The sequence below is a fragment of the Pelobates fuscus genome, chromosome 2 (assembly GCF_036172605.1).
Source record: "Pelobates fuscus isolate aPelFus1 chromosome 2, aPelFus1.pri, whole genome shotgun sequence".
Classification (NCBI taxonomy): Eukaryota; Metazoa; Chordata; class Amphibia; order Anura; family Pelobatidae; genus Pelobates; species Pelobates fuscus.
This window is the reverse complement of record NC_086318.1, coordinates 221114173-221128610: the sequence shown is the minus strand read 5'-3', so window position 1 is coordinate 221128610 and position 14438 is coordinate 221114173. Positions and strand designations below refer to the sequence as shown.

The 14438-nt window shown below is 39.4% G+C and overlaps 1 protein-coding gene across 2 annotated transcripts in view; it reads left to right on the top strand.

Moving 5' to 3' along the window:
• Positions 1–2841: 2841 nt before the first annotated feature.
• PHF10 (PHD finger protein 10) overlaps positions 2842–14438 on the top strand; it is a 37857-nt gene continuing 26260 nt past the window's right edge. For both annotated transcript variants that reach the window (XM_063443193.1, XM_063443192.1), the window contains exons 1-5: positions 2842–2920; positions 3219–3346; positions 4583–4713; positions 7570–7653; positions 14231–14364. In XM_063443193.1, coding sequence (XP_063299263.1) covers positions 2900–2920; positions 3219–3346; positions 4583–4713; positions 7570–7653; positions 14231–14364 — 498 coding nt within the window. In that variant the 5' untranslated portion in view covers positions 2842–2899. The remainder of the gene's footprint in view (positions 2921–3218; positions 3347–4582; positions 4714–7569; positions 7654–14230; positions 14365–14438) is intronic.

Here is a 14438-nt window from a genome sequence, read left to right as displayed (position 1 = left end):
TATTTATTTTAGCACTAAAATTATACTGTGGCAACTAAGTAAAGTCTTTGTAATAATGTGCCTGGCAAAACATAACACAAATTGTGGAGGTCACATACATGATCACTAATTTATATAGAGCGTCTGTACATAACTACAAGCTCATAAACACGTCTTATGGTCTGTCCCCACCTGATCAGTGACAGCCAACCTGGCATGAATTCAGAACTGCTAACTTTGTCAGGTCTGAAAGCTTCACAGACAATGAAAAAAGCTGGGTTAAGATTTCATACCTCCCAAGTGTTCGAATTTAGGAGGGACAGTCCCTATTTTTATCCCAAATATATATGTTCCTCTTTTCTGTTCTAATGCCCCTCTTTTCTTTAGGCGCTCTATATTTTTGGTGTGTCTCAGTGTGTAGAATTCTATAGCAATAAAGGCCTCCCAACTTTCCTGATTTTAGCAGGACAGTCCTGATTTTTAGATCCTGTCACGCTGCTCCAACTTAATTCCCTGATGTCTTGCCTTTGGGGACACCAGGGTACTGTCCCCAACAAGCATAGTGTGACATGCAATGAATCCTGGTTTGTCTGCAGGGACATACGATACACACCAGAACAACTACATTAAGTTGTAGTTGTTCTGGTGACTATAGTGTCCCTTTTAAGCACGCACCACATAACACCAGGCTTTTTACAGTACATTACCGTATTTTTGCAAAGACTACCTAATATTATATCTCTGCTTGCATTATTTCTGCAAAACAGAGGTAATGTAGATATTCTTGAACCTCTCTACTTGGCACTGACATTCATTTTCAGCTGTTTTCAGCTCTTTGTGGCTTAATCTACAGAGTTTGGCACGGTTTTCTCTTAAAGGACCAATATAGGCACCCAGACCATTTCAGCTCAATGAAGTGTTTCTCACTGCTATGTTTACACTGCAGGGTTAATCCAGCCTCTAGTGGCTGTCTTCCTGATAGCCACTAGAGGCGCTTCCACGATTTACACTAAATAAATCGCACTTATTTGAAGCTGCACGTCCTCATGGAGTCTAGCGTCAAATAAGATCCCCATGGGAAAGCAATGAGCAATGCTTACCTTTGGGCAGGTTTGAATGCATGCATGCCTCTGGTCGCGCATGTGCATTCAACTCCACTCAGAAGCTGACGTCGGCGGAGAGGTCACCAGCGCCGAGGGAGCGCGGCGCTGGATTAAGGTAGGTGGCTGAAGGGGTTTAAGCACTCCAAGAGCCTATAGTGCTGGAAAAACTGTTTTTTTTTTCCTGGCACTATAGGATTCCATTAGGACTTGTGTGTCTCTCTATTTCTTGCCACTTATGCCTCTATTCACCTCTACATCACCTCAATTGTGTATTTCTCCGTATCCCTCACTTGCACTCATTGTGTCTCTGTTTCTTTTTTAATTCTTTATTTGTTTCATTTCACATTGGAGTAGTACAGAAAAATGTCATAATGTGAGCAAATACACCTACAAATTCAACATACCATCAATAACAGTAAAGCAATGTAAAAAGAATGGTTTTGAGAAAATAAAATTACATTTCCCCACACTGCTGCAAGGAGATGGGCCTTGTCTTGGAGTGATTGGAAGCGGATGCAGTTGCTGGTTTCGGCAACCAGAACATGCCATTTAACTTCAGCAATTTGGCCTGTTTAGGTGGCAGCAAACATACTAATGAAGTGTGGCAGGTTGGTGGACCTATCGTCTCCAGCAACCCTCTGACCTTTAAGTTGTATCTTCTCTTCTTGTCCTCCATGGCATCAACTCTACCATTAGTATTGAGTTTCTGCTCCACTGGGGACAGCCTGGAGACGTGCATACTAGTGGAGGCCTCCAGAAGGGTGATCCTTGAAGTGGCGTCTTCAATGGCACCTTTACAGTGGGCTGCTATATTCCTACGTAATGTCGCCACCATACTTTTCAGCTGGGCCACAGTGACCAGTTCCCTGTCTGTAGAAGCAACAGTCTTGAAGGAGATGTGCTCTTTAGAGTAGGATGATCCTTTGTCCCCCAGCACAATCTTGTCCCTTGAAAACTTTTGAGAGCTCTGCAGGAGATGCTCGATATCTAGGCTGGTAGAGCCTTTTTTAATCTTTTGGTTTTTTTAAACCCATAATACCAGAAGGTAGTAAATAAAGGTAAAATTAAATTTAAGTGTGAAAAGTCTCGGATCTCAAATGAGTGCTTCTACTTTGCTCCTTTGCTAGCTCTTCACAGTTCCTTGAAGAGTGGTAGGTCCACCCTAGCTGAAAAAGGACACCTTATCACAGAACCCTACATTTACCAGCATCTATTTCAAAGCTGGGCCTTGATCTGGCCCATTTTCATCATGGTACAGTAATACAAATTAAAGTCATCAGAATGCTGCCTAGTTAATACTCTTCTATTTCGTGGCTCCATTTTGAATGGTTCTATAATCACTTGTAAAGTACTGCGTATGTTCTCTCTTTACAAATTATTATTTACAGGACACAACATGTAACTATGATCACCTATACTAAAGGAACCCTCCAAGCACCATAAGCACTACAGCTCATTGGAAATCTCTTAACAATACCATTGTTGTAGTTATGGTACAGAAACTGTGTGCTCCATGGTGTTTATCAAACCATTAAAAAAAAAAAAAAAAAAAAAAAAATTCAGACATAGGTTTATTTAAATGGATTAAAAAAAAAACCTAAAACAATAAATTTACAATATACATATAAACAGTAGTCAGCAGGATTGTCAGTAAATGTCCTTCGTCACACATGATCCTCTGCTTGATCTAGCTCTAGCCAAACCTGCATAGCGTGCACGCTGTCACACCGCTTGGGGCGCGCAGAGGCTGCCGGGAGTTGTAGTTTCCAGCTCGGTGGGTAGAGTTAGGCGAGCGACGCCTGCGGCCTAGTCCATCAATGGATCCGCCGGGAGAGAAGGTAGACCTTTTTCCGCTTCTGTCCTCTTTGTCTGGGAAGGTTATAAGGGAACTACCCGCCATTAAAGCGGAGACAGAGAGCGGTCACGGTTAATGCAGTTTATTAATTATACGCGGAGCTCCCGAGGTCTTTGTTATAGTATATAGTATGCATGCAGTGTTACTGTGCCTTGTTATTATTATTATTATTATCTGCTCGTTTAATCACAGTGTGCCCTGCTACTCTGGCTCTCTCATTTTTATACTTTTTTTTTTTTTTTCCTTAATTGTAGCTTATTTATTTGTTTTCTTTTCTCCAGGAAGATAACTCGAACGATGGCCGGGATCCAGAGGATAATTCAAATGATGGGAGCCAGCCTGCCAAGCGGAGATGCACAGCCTCTGGGGAGAGCTCCCCAATCTGTGAGAATTCAAGTCAGGATTTTGGGTACTGTGGAACATTTAAGCAAAATAATCAAATTACATAGCACTGCCGAGTAACTGGTGAAATGTCAAGAGCCATTTGTATGTTTGAAAGGGCTGCTCCTGATTAATGCTTTATAAGGGATCCTTGACTACAATGCTTTATTTTTTTTATTTTTTGTGTGTGTTATTTATGTTTTAGTGGTTTATTCACTGAATGTTGAACTAGTGAACGCAAGAACATTAAGCCAATATAGCCTACAGATGAGTTGTCAATTTTTCACTCTCACCAGTTTTGCCCCAAATCTTGAAAACTTACATTTCATTTCACCACAATTCACAATTTTGTGATTGTTGTAGCTGAGAATTGATAAAATTCACCATTTAATTAATTAAAACCGAGGCTGTCACTGCCTGAGCAGGCCCTTCTGGTCTCTATTATATTCTGTATGTTTTTTACTTGTCAAATATCTCCATTTTATAACTGTAAAACGCTGCGGAATATGTTGGCGCGCTATATAAATGCTTATTAAAATAATAATAGGGATGATTGAGAATGCGTGCTACTCTTGATGTGAATGCTGCACACACTATCATATGCAGCTGCAATATATTTTTATGTTAATACATTTGTGATAGAGTGCATATATACCAGCTCATTGTAATTGTTATGATGCAGGCTGTAAGTGTTATTTTAAAAATATATATTTTTAAACATTCTGTTTTGGTTCACCTTTATGCATCAAGGTCTTAAATCAATAAAAATGTAAATTATTCTAAAGATAAATTACATATTTAGTTGCTTCAGAAGATGTTATGGTTACTTACCTCTCCAAATTGCCTGCTATTACAGTATCCTCTCCTGACCCAAGCTTACTCCCTTCCCTCTCCAACTCACTGACCACTGTCAACCCATCAGAGTGACTCAAATTCTACTAGCCATAGTCAGATATACTTGGAATATCTTTGCATCTACTGTGTATGCAGATCATTGATTAACAGTAGGGGACAAAATCAAATTCAGGTTTTATATTTTATTAAAAAATATTTTTGATAGCACAATTTAGATGAAATGTTGTGCACACATGTATTGATGGAGTCTGGTACTTCAGTGTGTAGCTCTTTTTTCTATATCCATGCACATACATCTCTTTGTTAAAAGGTTACAATATCACTACATTAGTGTAAACATTTCCCTTCTAAAATAATTACCACTGTCTGTTTATTTTCAATAGTTAAGCATTCATTTGTTTTTCCTCAGATCCAATTACTTTCCAGCAGAAAATCTAATTGAATACAAATGGCCACCAGAAGAAACGGGGGAATACTGTATGCTGCAAGAACAAGTCAGTGAATATTTAGGTGTTACTTCCTTCAAGCGTAAATATCCAGGTAAATTTGTATTTTGAAAGGTGAAGGCAATGCCATACACACTTTTATTTTGGTAATGTTTTTCAGAGATATTCATGCAAGTTAAGTAAATAACAGAGGTTCTTAAAAGTGGCACTCTAGGCACTTGAACCATACAGAACATTTTAGTGCTTAGGGTGCTGTGGGTCTAAGGATGCTGTCAAACAGTTTGGAATGACTGTAATAATCTGGGTGTGGGCTAGCCCAGCTACTTTATTCTGTCACTGCTGATATTGTGGTAGTATAGTTTCCATGTTATCAGTTTGATTATATGGGATGTGGGCAGACTACAGGTAGTGAGGAAAGCCCTGATTTTTATCAAACCCCTCAAAACATATACAATGAGCTAGATATTTATGTCAAGGGTAGGCAACCTTCCGCACTCGAGTTGTTGTGGACTTAATCTCCCATAATGCTCTTAAAGCCATATTGCTTCAGGGGGATGCAGTCCACAACATCTGGGGTGCCAGAGGTTGCTTACCCTTGGTTGATGTTGTTTAGACTAGATGCAACAAATTTTTCCATCTTTATTTTATTTTTTCAAGGGACATTCCAAGCACCATTTGCCAATTATTCACATTCTTTGTCAAAAAAGTGAAGCCTATATGAAAGATATATTGTTCTTAGGGTAAAATATATCCGACCAACATCTGGAGTGGTCAAGGTTGCCAATCTCTGAATTGGAGGATGGAAAGGGAACAGCAGTAATGTGATTCCATATGGTCTGTTTAAGGAGGAGGGCGGTTCGCTAATCTAACATTAGTAACCATGTGTATTAGCCCCTTTTTTTTTTTTTTTTTTTTAAGATGTCCACTTTGTGTAGACAAGTGTCATATATTTTAAAAGTGGCAGTATTGAAATAATACTGTGTTTGGTCTTTTAGTTATTTTTTGCCAATTCAAAATTGCCATCGCACATTTACCATAGCTATAATAATGGCTCTGGACAGCACATTGATAGTGATACCTTGTGATATAGATCGTCCTCGATTCTCAGATGGTGTATTGAGAGAGATATCTCCCCAACAAAAATGAAATATTTCTATAATGCTATATAAAACATCATGTATTGTACTGTTTTAAAGCTGTGGTTCCCAACCCAGTCCTCAAGTACTCCCTAACAGTCCAGGATTTAGGGATTACCCAGTCTAAGGTGTTTTTAGAAAGGGGAAAAAAAACACTTGAGACACAACAGGTTAATCCCCAAATCCTGGATTGTTAAAAAGTACTGGAGGACTGGATTTGGAACCCCTGGTTTAAAGGTTTACTCAAAGCACCAGGACCACATCAGGGATTTAAGTGGTCATGGTGACTGGAGTATGTATGTGCAGCGTTTCACTAGTAAATGTGGTACATACAGAGCTTAACTACTTTTACTGCCAGAGGTGTAATACCTTCTCTGACAGCAGCATTTGGGTGACACTAATCCCACCCCTTGTGCTTCCTATGTCCTCTCTTGAGTCTGTCCTTTCCCTACATCCCTTGCATCTAGAGGGAGTGGGGACAGTGAAGGAGGATAAAGCTGCAGGTAGAACTTGGCCTTGGTGCTGGATCCAGGTGCTTTTTAGTTTTAGCAAAGTAAGGGTTACTTTGGTTGGAATAACCCTTGAAACTCACATGGAGTACAGTCTGTGTATTGGCTCTGAGGTTATATGCATTATTACTACCTGGAAGAGAATAACCCGTATACAAACGTTATTTTAATTAACTGAAAAATGTGTGTGTATAAATCTCACAAAGTAAAAGCAATATTATTCAAATCTGATATCCAATAATTTAAGATGTATTCTGCCATGTGGCTTTTTGAAATGAGATTTATTCTTCAAAATGTACATTTTTTGATTAGGCAATTGATAGGAAAAAGTCCCCCTCCCTCTAGCTTGTGTGTTGTAATGAGGAAGTTCCAGACCCTCATTATTTATAAAAGTGTTTATACCGCATGCATATGCATTATAATATGCGACTCCAAGCACAATATAGGAAAATTCAGCTTTAAGGATCACTATACTGTCAGGAAAACAAACTCATTTCCCTGACACTATATAACCCTCAGGGCTCCCTCGGCGCTGGTGACCTCTCCTCCCATTCCGACATCCGCTCCCGAGTGGAGCGGAATGCACATGCGCGGCCAGAGCCGCGCGCGCATTAAAAACGCAGAAGCGGCTGTCAAGAAAACAGCCACTAAAGGCTTGATTAACCCTGCAATGTAAACATAGCAGTTTCTCTGAAACTGCTATGTCTACTTCTGAAGGGTTACAACCTGGGGGACCTGGCATCCAGACCACTTCATTGAGCTGAAGTGGTCTGGGTGACTATAGTGGTCCTTTAACCCCTTAAGGACCAAACTTCTGGAATAAAAGGGAATCATGACATGTCACGCATGTCATGTGTCCTTAAGGGGTTAAGCTCCTTTTAGTGCACCCATGTTAAGTCAGTATTGCTAGTTTTACAAAGGCTCATGCTATGATCTGTGTGTAATGAGCTTTTATAGTATTCTAATATGTGTGTGATGAAAATGTATATTTATGTTTTATTGTAATATTCATTGTACAATAGTGGTATATAGTATTGTAATATTAACATGTTATATTAAAACCAGTCCAATTAAAGTTATTAAAATAGTAATAGTATAGTTACTTTATCACATGATGGTAATTGAGTTATTTCTGATTCTAACAGTTGCTGCTGCTACCTGTGTCATAGGAAGTAAATGGCTTTAATCTGTGATTCTTTCAAAGGATTATTATTTTATTAGAAAGAGATGCTTTGTTTTGTATAGAGAATTAAATGTTATGTTTAATTGCTTTGCAAATTAAAAATGCTTTTTCTTCTTTTAAAGATTTAGAGAGAAGAGATTTGTCCCACAAGGAGAAACTTTATCTAAGGGAACTAAATGTCATTACAGAAACACAGTGTACTTTAGGTAATTATTACCAGCTAAAAACCTGCACATTCTGGCTGTGCTCCTGTCAACTGAGATTAAGAGCACCTGTATGTAACCATTTTGCTGCAGTAGTGATAGAAACATGTTTAAAAAAAAAAAAACCTGCGCTCCACATTCAGTAAATACCCTGGTTGCCATAGTAATTAGGAAAGATACTAAACAGCTGTACTCAGATATTACCTAAAAAGGCAATGAACCCATATAACTGAAAAATGTCTACGCTAACACTGAAAGAACGCAAGATATTAAAGAGCAGTACTAAACAGATATATTAGTAAGTGGTAATATTTTACAATATTTAATTTAATACACAGGAGTTAGAAATTGAACCGTATTGCAGATTAGCATGACGGTGACTTTATGTGTCTAATAGACAGCCACTAGAGGTCACTTCCTCCTTCGTAGCACAGATTATATGTGCTAGAGCGTCGCTGGACGTCCTCACGCTGTGTGAGGACCTCCAGCGTCGCTCATTTTCTCATAGGAAAGCATTGAAAATCATTTTCAATGCTTTCCTATGGGGAGCGCTAATGCGGATTGTTTTCCTGGCACTGGAGTTTTCCTTTAAAGTCTACAGACTAAAAATGTGCTCTAGATAGACGGTTCAATCCAAAAAATTAAAAAGGGGGTGGGGGCGTGGCCGGCAATGAACTAAACCAGATGTTTTTATGTGGAGCTCCGTTATGGCCACACAAAACAGAGCCAATAGCCGCAAAAATAGAGCCAGCGAACCCTAAAAGACCTACCACCCCCCCAGATAACAAGATGGGGCGCAAAAATAAGAGAACCCAGCGTCCAGAAATACCTAGTCTCCGGGATATCAGGCTTTCTTTCGAGAGACCTGCACCGCAAGATGGCTCACGAGGACCCGGAGACTTCTGATGAATCCCAGGAGGGAGAAGAATCGATCCACACATGGAGGTACTCCCCAGATATCCGAGTCGGAAGAAGACTCGCCATGTCTACTACAGGGGACATAAAGAGGTTGCTAACGGACCTATGGAAGGCGGACCTGTTTGACACCCAAACCGAAATGGGTGTCATACACCAAAAGGTGGGGGAGGTAGAGGCGAGGGAAACTGCTAGAGACAGCCACATACAAGAAGCCAGAAGCCAAATTGAGGGCCTCACAGCACAAGTCTATCAGCTTCACTGAGCAGTAACCCTGCTAGAAACAAGGCATAGACACAGAAATATACGAATCAGGGACATTCCAGAGTTGGTAGAGGGGGAGCAGCTGCTGGAATTTACAAGAAACATGATTCCTGCTATGGGACTCAAGGGCTGCGCAGAAAAAAATCTGCAGCAGCGCCCAGCGGTGTCCCCAGAGACACTATTGCACTCACGAGAGATGTCACGGTACGCACTGCGATTATGGCTTGATCCAGGGCACTGCAGACCATACATTTCGAGGGCAAAACGCTGGCAATATACAGTGATCTCCCTTTTGCAGTGCTGACAGAACAGAGGAGGCTAGCACCAGTTTCATAGCGGCTGAGAGACAGCTCTGTGAAATATAGATGGGAAGTCGACGGTTCCCTCACAGCAACAACTGGGGCCAGACCCATTGCTCTCACCTCGTCTGACGACCCAGAGCCCTTTCTACAGAGTCGAAGCATACTGGCCGAATCGCAAGCGGCTGCACTATCCCCAACCAAGAAGCCCACTAATTCCTGGGTGACCGACAAACCGACACCAATGACCTCGAGACCTACTGTGTCAAGGTAGCGTTCTTGGAACACAGAGACAAGGATACCTTTACAGCTGACACCTCTGGGTTTAAGACTTATACTCTAGACAGAGAGTCACACTAGGCATAATGCCTGATCTCTTCCCAGGGACATTAGGCAGCAGAAAAAGATACGAAGATCCCACTTACAGTTTATACTACATTTCTATCTTACTATAAATAATCACTGTTACATATAATGTTTGAGGTGCATACCCATGCAAAGCATTAGTCTATATGGCCAATTGATATTATCAGTATAATGGTCCTGATGTATACTTTATGTGCAAATGCAAATAAAAAACAAAACATACCAAAGCAAGAAAGTATGTACAGTAAATTATGTACAAAAACAATAGAAAGGATTTTATTTATATATATATATATATATATATATATATATATATATATATATATATATATATATATATATATATATATATAGAATGGATCCACAATATAATTTTAAATCCATACAGTGGATTTCTTAAATTGTGTGAAAGAAAATCTCTCATTCATACTCAAAGTCTTTAGTTGGTAAAAACGATAAGCTTTTTAACCAGAGTTCTGAGGAAAGTCCCAAGCTGGGACTGAAACATTGACTGACTTTTTAACATCAAATATAAATGTATGTTGGCACTCGAACCTGCAAATAGGTGCTGGTATCAGGGTTACCCACCTATATTAATCCCAACATGAATATATACAAAAATAAGAATATCGCACTCCAAATTCTTGATCAAAAAATCAAAAAGGTATTTAATGGATAATATAAATAAAAAATATAGGTAATCAATTAGTGCATCACTTCACATGAAAATTCATCTATATACACGAATATTTCATTAGTCGGAAAAACCTGAATTCATATTATGTACACTATTGCTGTACAAATTGAAATCATATTCTGTACATCATATACATAAATAAAAAAAAACTATAATAATTCATCAGAAATACTTGATCAAGAAAAAAATCATATACAAAAATCAGATTAAATTCATCAAATTCATAAAAAAAACTAAAAATGAAAAAAACAAATATGCAAAAAAAGTCTCTATATGTAAGTTATTTTGAGTACTCAAAAAGGAAAAAAGGATTGGTAAGATCTCACCAAATATTGGTTTAGCAGGATATTTAAATTTCGCAGTAGTAGGTAGTATGTGGTATAAAAGTTCATTGGGGATTCACTGGACTAGAGAGAGAAGAGTCCACTGGATCCTTTTTTTTCTTTTTGAGTACTCAGAAGAACTTACATATAGAGATTCTTTTATTGCATTCTTGTTTTTTCATGCTTTTCGTTTTTCATTTTTTGTTTTTTTTACGTTCTACTATTTTTTTCCAGGACTGTCATTGAACAAAAATTTTTTTTTTTCCAGCAGCATTTAATCAATTTTGTCTTCCTCTAGATTCTGCTACCATTTTAGGCAGGACCATCTATATTCTTCATAAATAGTATGGGGTATGGTAGGACATATCTCAAGCATATTTCACTAAGCTTTGATCTATGATGTTCCCAAAATGAACTTATGAACTTTTTTATTCATTAAAAACTCTTTTCTTTGCGCGGGGCCTGACCAGCATGGCGACTGGTCGCAACTTGCAGGGGCTCTCTATCAAACTACTCTCCCAAGCGTTTCACCGAGACTCCTGTCGCTCACAGCCTGACCCAAAATGTGATTTAACTGTCACAGACAATGACTGGAGTGTTCCGGTTCGGAAAGCCGAGATGCCGACCGTCAAAAGCCTTGCAGAGTGATTGCGGCCTAGTGCAGTCCCGTTTCCTCCCCCCTCTAGGCCGGGGGGGGGGGGGGGGATATCCCAGTCCACACTACACTGCCTGCTGAGCGGATAGACCCTGGTAGACCATGCATCGGAACCACGGAGTGCAATCCCATGCACAAGATGGCGGGCGCACTTCCATGTCACAGCCAAGCCACGCGAACAAGTACTCTCTGCGGACCGGTGTCCCTGGAGAGCTTCATGTCAAAGCTCGATGCTGTCTTTGAGGCCTTCTGGGCGAAGTTGGCGGCAAGAGCGGCAATCTCCAAGTGGGACCCCCGAGCAGAGGATCAGAGGCACGAAGCACAAAATGGCCGCGGATCACACTGCTGCATTCAGCAGTGCACTGCACCCGCCGCAAGCAGCAACTACCTTCCTGGGCTAGAGGTCACCAAGAGACTAGCTCTCCGGCATCGACCACACAAGCGGAGCATCCCACTCATACGTCAACGCAAGACTGTGCTCCAGCTCTGCACTCCCTTTGTAGGAAAGGACTTGGACTTTGCAAGGTCCCAAGTCAGTGGCTCAGAGATGCAGACCTCAACACAGGCCTGAGGCTATGGGGCTGCCTCACCTCACCCCCACTCAAGCGTCTCGACCACAGCTCCTCAGTACTTCCCGAACATGGGAATCGGATGAGCCAGGACTCCCTCCACCAAACAATGCTGGCTTCATGCCTCCTGGACGCCAGATTTGCAATCTCACCAACTACAGAATGCGAATCACCTACGATTGCAAACACTTATTATTAAGCTATGTTATATGTTAACCCTGTTATGCGTGGCACTAAATTGACACTCGGGGCAGTGACAGTCCCGATTACACAAAGCTGGCACTTCGAGTTCCCTTCTGTGGGCAGAGATCCAGCCAGATAGTGTACCATGTCTAATAGTTGAATAATCTTGCAGTTCAATCTTGTTTGTTTCATCTATACCTATCTCAATGCAGTCCAGTCTGAAAATTATACCATAACGGAAGCGTAGATTTCCCTCCTATACTCAGACAACTGTATGCCACATACTTACCTTGTTCCCTCCTTCTTGATAATATAGATGCTATTTGCCATTCTTGACAGGTATACTTTTTACCATAATATGCATAGCTTTGTTCCACCTAGCATGTCCACTGTCCACTGATTTACCTAATCTGTCTCAGGTTAATCTATGTTCATAAAAGTGTTTCTACTATCCAGTGGTAACATTACTAATAGAACTGTTGGTTACTACAACAAGACATACTTCCTTAACTCACTACTGACGTACTCTCTATCATGCTCATGTTATACTATGTTATACTATACTATTAAGACTAACAGTAAGTCAGTTACCTATCTTGCTTCCATTATTGCTCATACTAGCATACCTACTGACATATTATGTATGTCCATGTTTTATTATACAAAAATTGTGCCGTTTTACCCAATGTCATGACGTTATGTTCTTCGCATTGCCTGCGTTAGCTATCGTGGCATTACAGGCCTGTTATAAACCCTTTGCACTGCAAAAATAATGAATTTAATTTTTAAAAATTTTTTACAAACACTTTTTTTAATTAATTTATTTTTGTATATGACTTTTTTTCTTGATCAAGTTTTTCTGATGAATTATTGATGATTTTTTTTTTTTTATTTATGTATATGATGTACAGAATATGAAATCAATTTGTACAGCAATATTGTACATAATATGAATTAATTTTTTTCCGACTAATGAATTATTCGTGTATATAAATGAATTTTCATGTGAAGTGATGTACTAATTAATTAAATTTTAAAAAATTTTCACTTTGATTTAGTTTGGATTTAAAATTTTACTTAGATTCACTTTGAAGTGCTGACTGTTTACACCTTCATGAATATCGCATTGTCGTGTTTACTAGCTTGATCAATTCAAAGACAATGATGTGATCAAATAAAATGTAGTAAACTATCTGATTTACATTTTTAACACTAAATGTCTTTGTGATTGACCTATTTATTTAAAGTAAAAGGTGTCTGGGCTGTATACAGATCAGCATAAAGCTAAAAAAAATTATAAAGTAAAAAAAAAATTATTCTGAAATCACCCAAGTGGACCAATGTGAACAAGGAAGAACTGTTGCAACATTCTTTTTTTTTTTCTTCTTTTTTGTAATGTAATGATCAATTTAAAGGAGTACTATAGTGCCAGGAAAACAAACTTGTTTTCCTGGCACTTTGGGGTTAATATGTCCCACCCCATTCAGCCACTTACTTTAATTCAGCGCCAGTGACCTCTCCTCCCCCCGCCGACGTCAGCTACGAATGCGCATGCGTGACCAGAGCCGCGCGCACATTCAAACTGCCTATAGGAAAGCATTACTCAATGCTTTCCTATGGACGTCAGCGTCATCTCACAGTGTTTTTTTTACACTGAGAATTGCAGAAGCGCCTATAGTAACTGTCAGGGAGACAGCCACTAGAGGCTGGATAAACCCTCAATGAAAACATAGCAGTTTCTCGGAAACTATGTTTTCAGCTGCAGGGTTAAAACTAGGGGAACTTGGCACCCAGACCACTTCATTGAGCTGAAGTGGTCTGGGTGCCTATAGTGGTCCATTAATGATGTAACATTGTAGTAAAGTACTTAGTATTTATTTTAATTGCAAACGGTCTTCCCAAGTTGCTTTACATAGAAACAAAAGTTGGTTATTGCAAAAAAATAATTTATAAAAATAACTCTGAGCTCTTCCGGACAGTCTGTTTTAAAGAGTGGAATATTATTAGCAGGAACCACTAACCTGTGTAGCAAATCCTCCAGTCTCTCTAGACCTCAAGTCTTTATAGCAGCTACTCGCTATACATCCTTAGTCTCACTGAAAGATTGGATTTGCCAATGTAGACTACAGCTGACATCTGGTTAGTGTTAAAACATGTTTATCAAAATCATACAATGCCATGTTGATGTTATTGATTGAAGTTACCTTGATATTTAAATATCAGGGGCTATATACTTATTATTTTCAAATTCGCTTCCTCTGAGGGCTAAGGGTTTAAGGACATGTTAATGGCCAGGTTTACTTTCACAGGTCTGACAGCTTTACGAAGTGATGAAGTAATTGACCTTATGATAAAGGAGTACCCATCCAAGCATGCAGCATACTCTGTCATACTGCAGGAAAAAGAGCGCCAGCGAATTACTGATCATTACAAGGAATATTCAGTAAGTTATAATGTCAGGTTTTGGAAAACGGGTTTGTATTTTGATTTAGAATTGCTCAATTTTGCCAGTTGTAT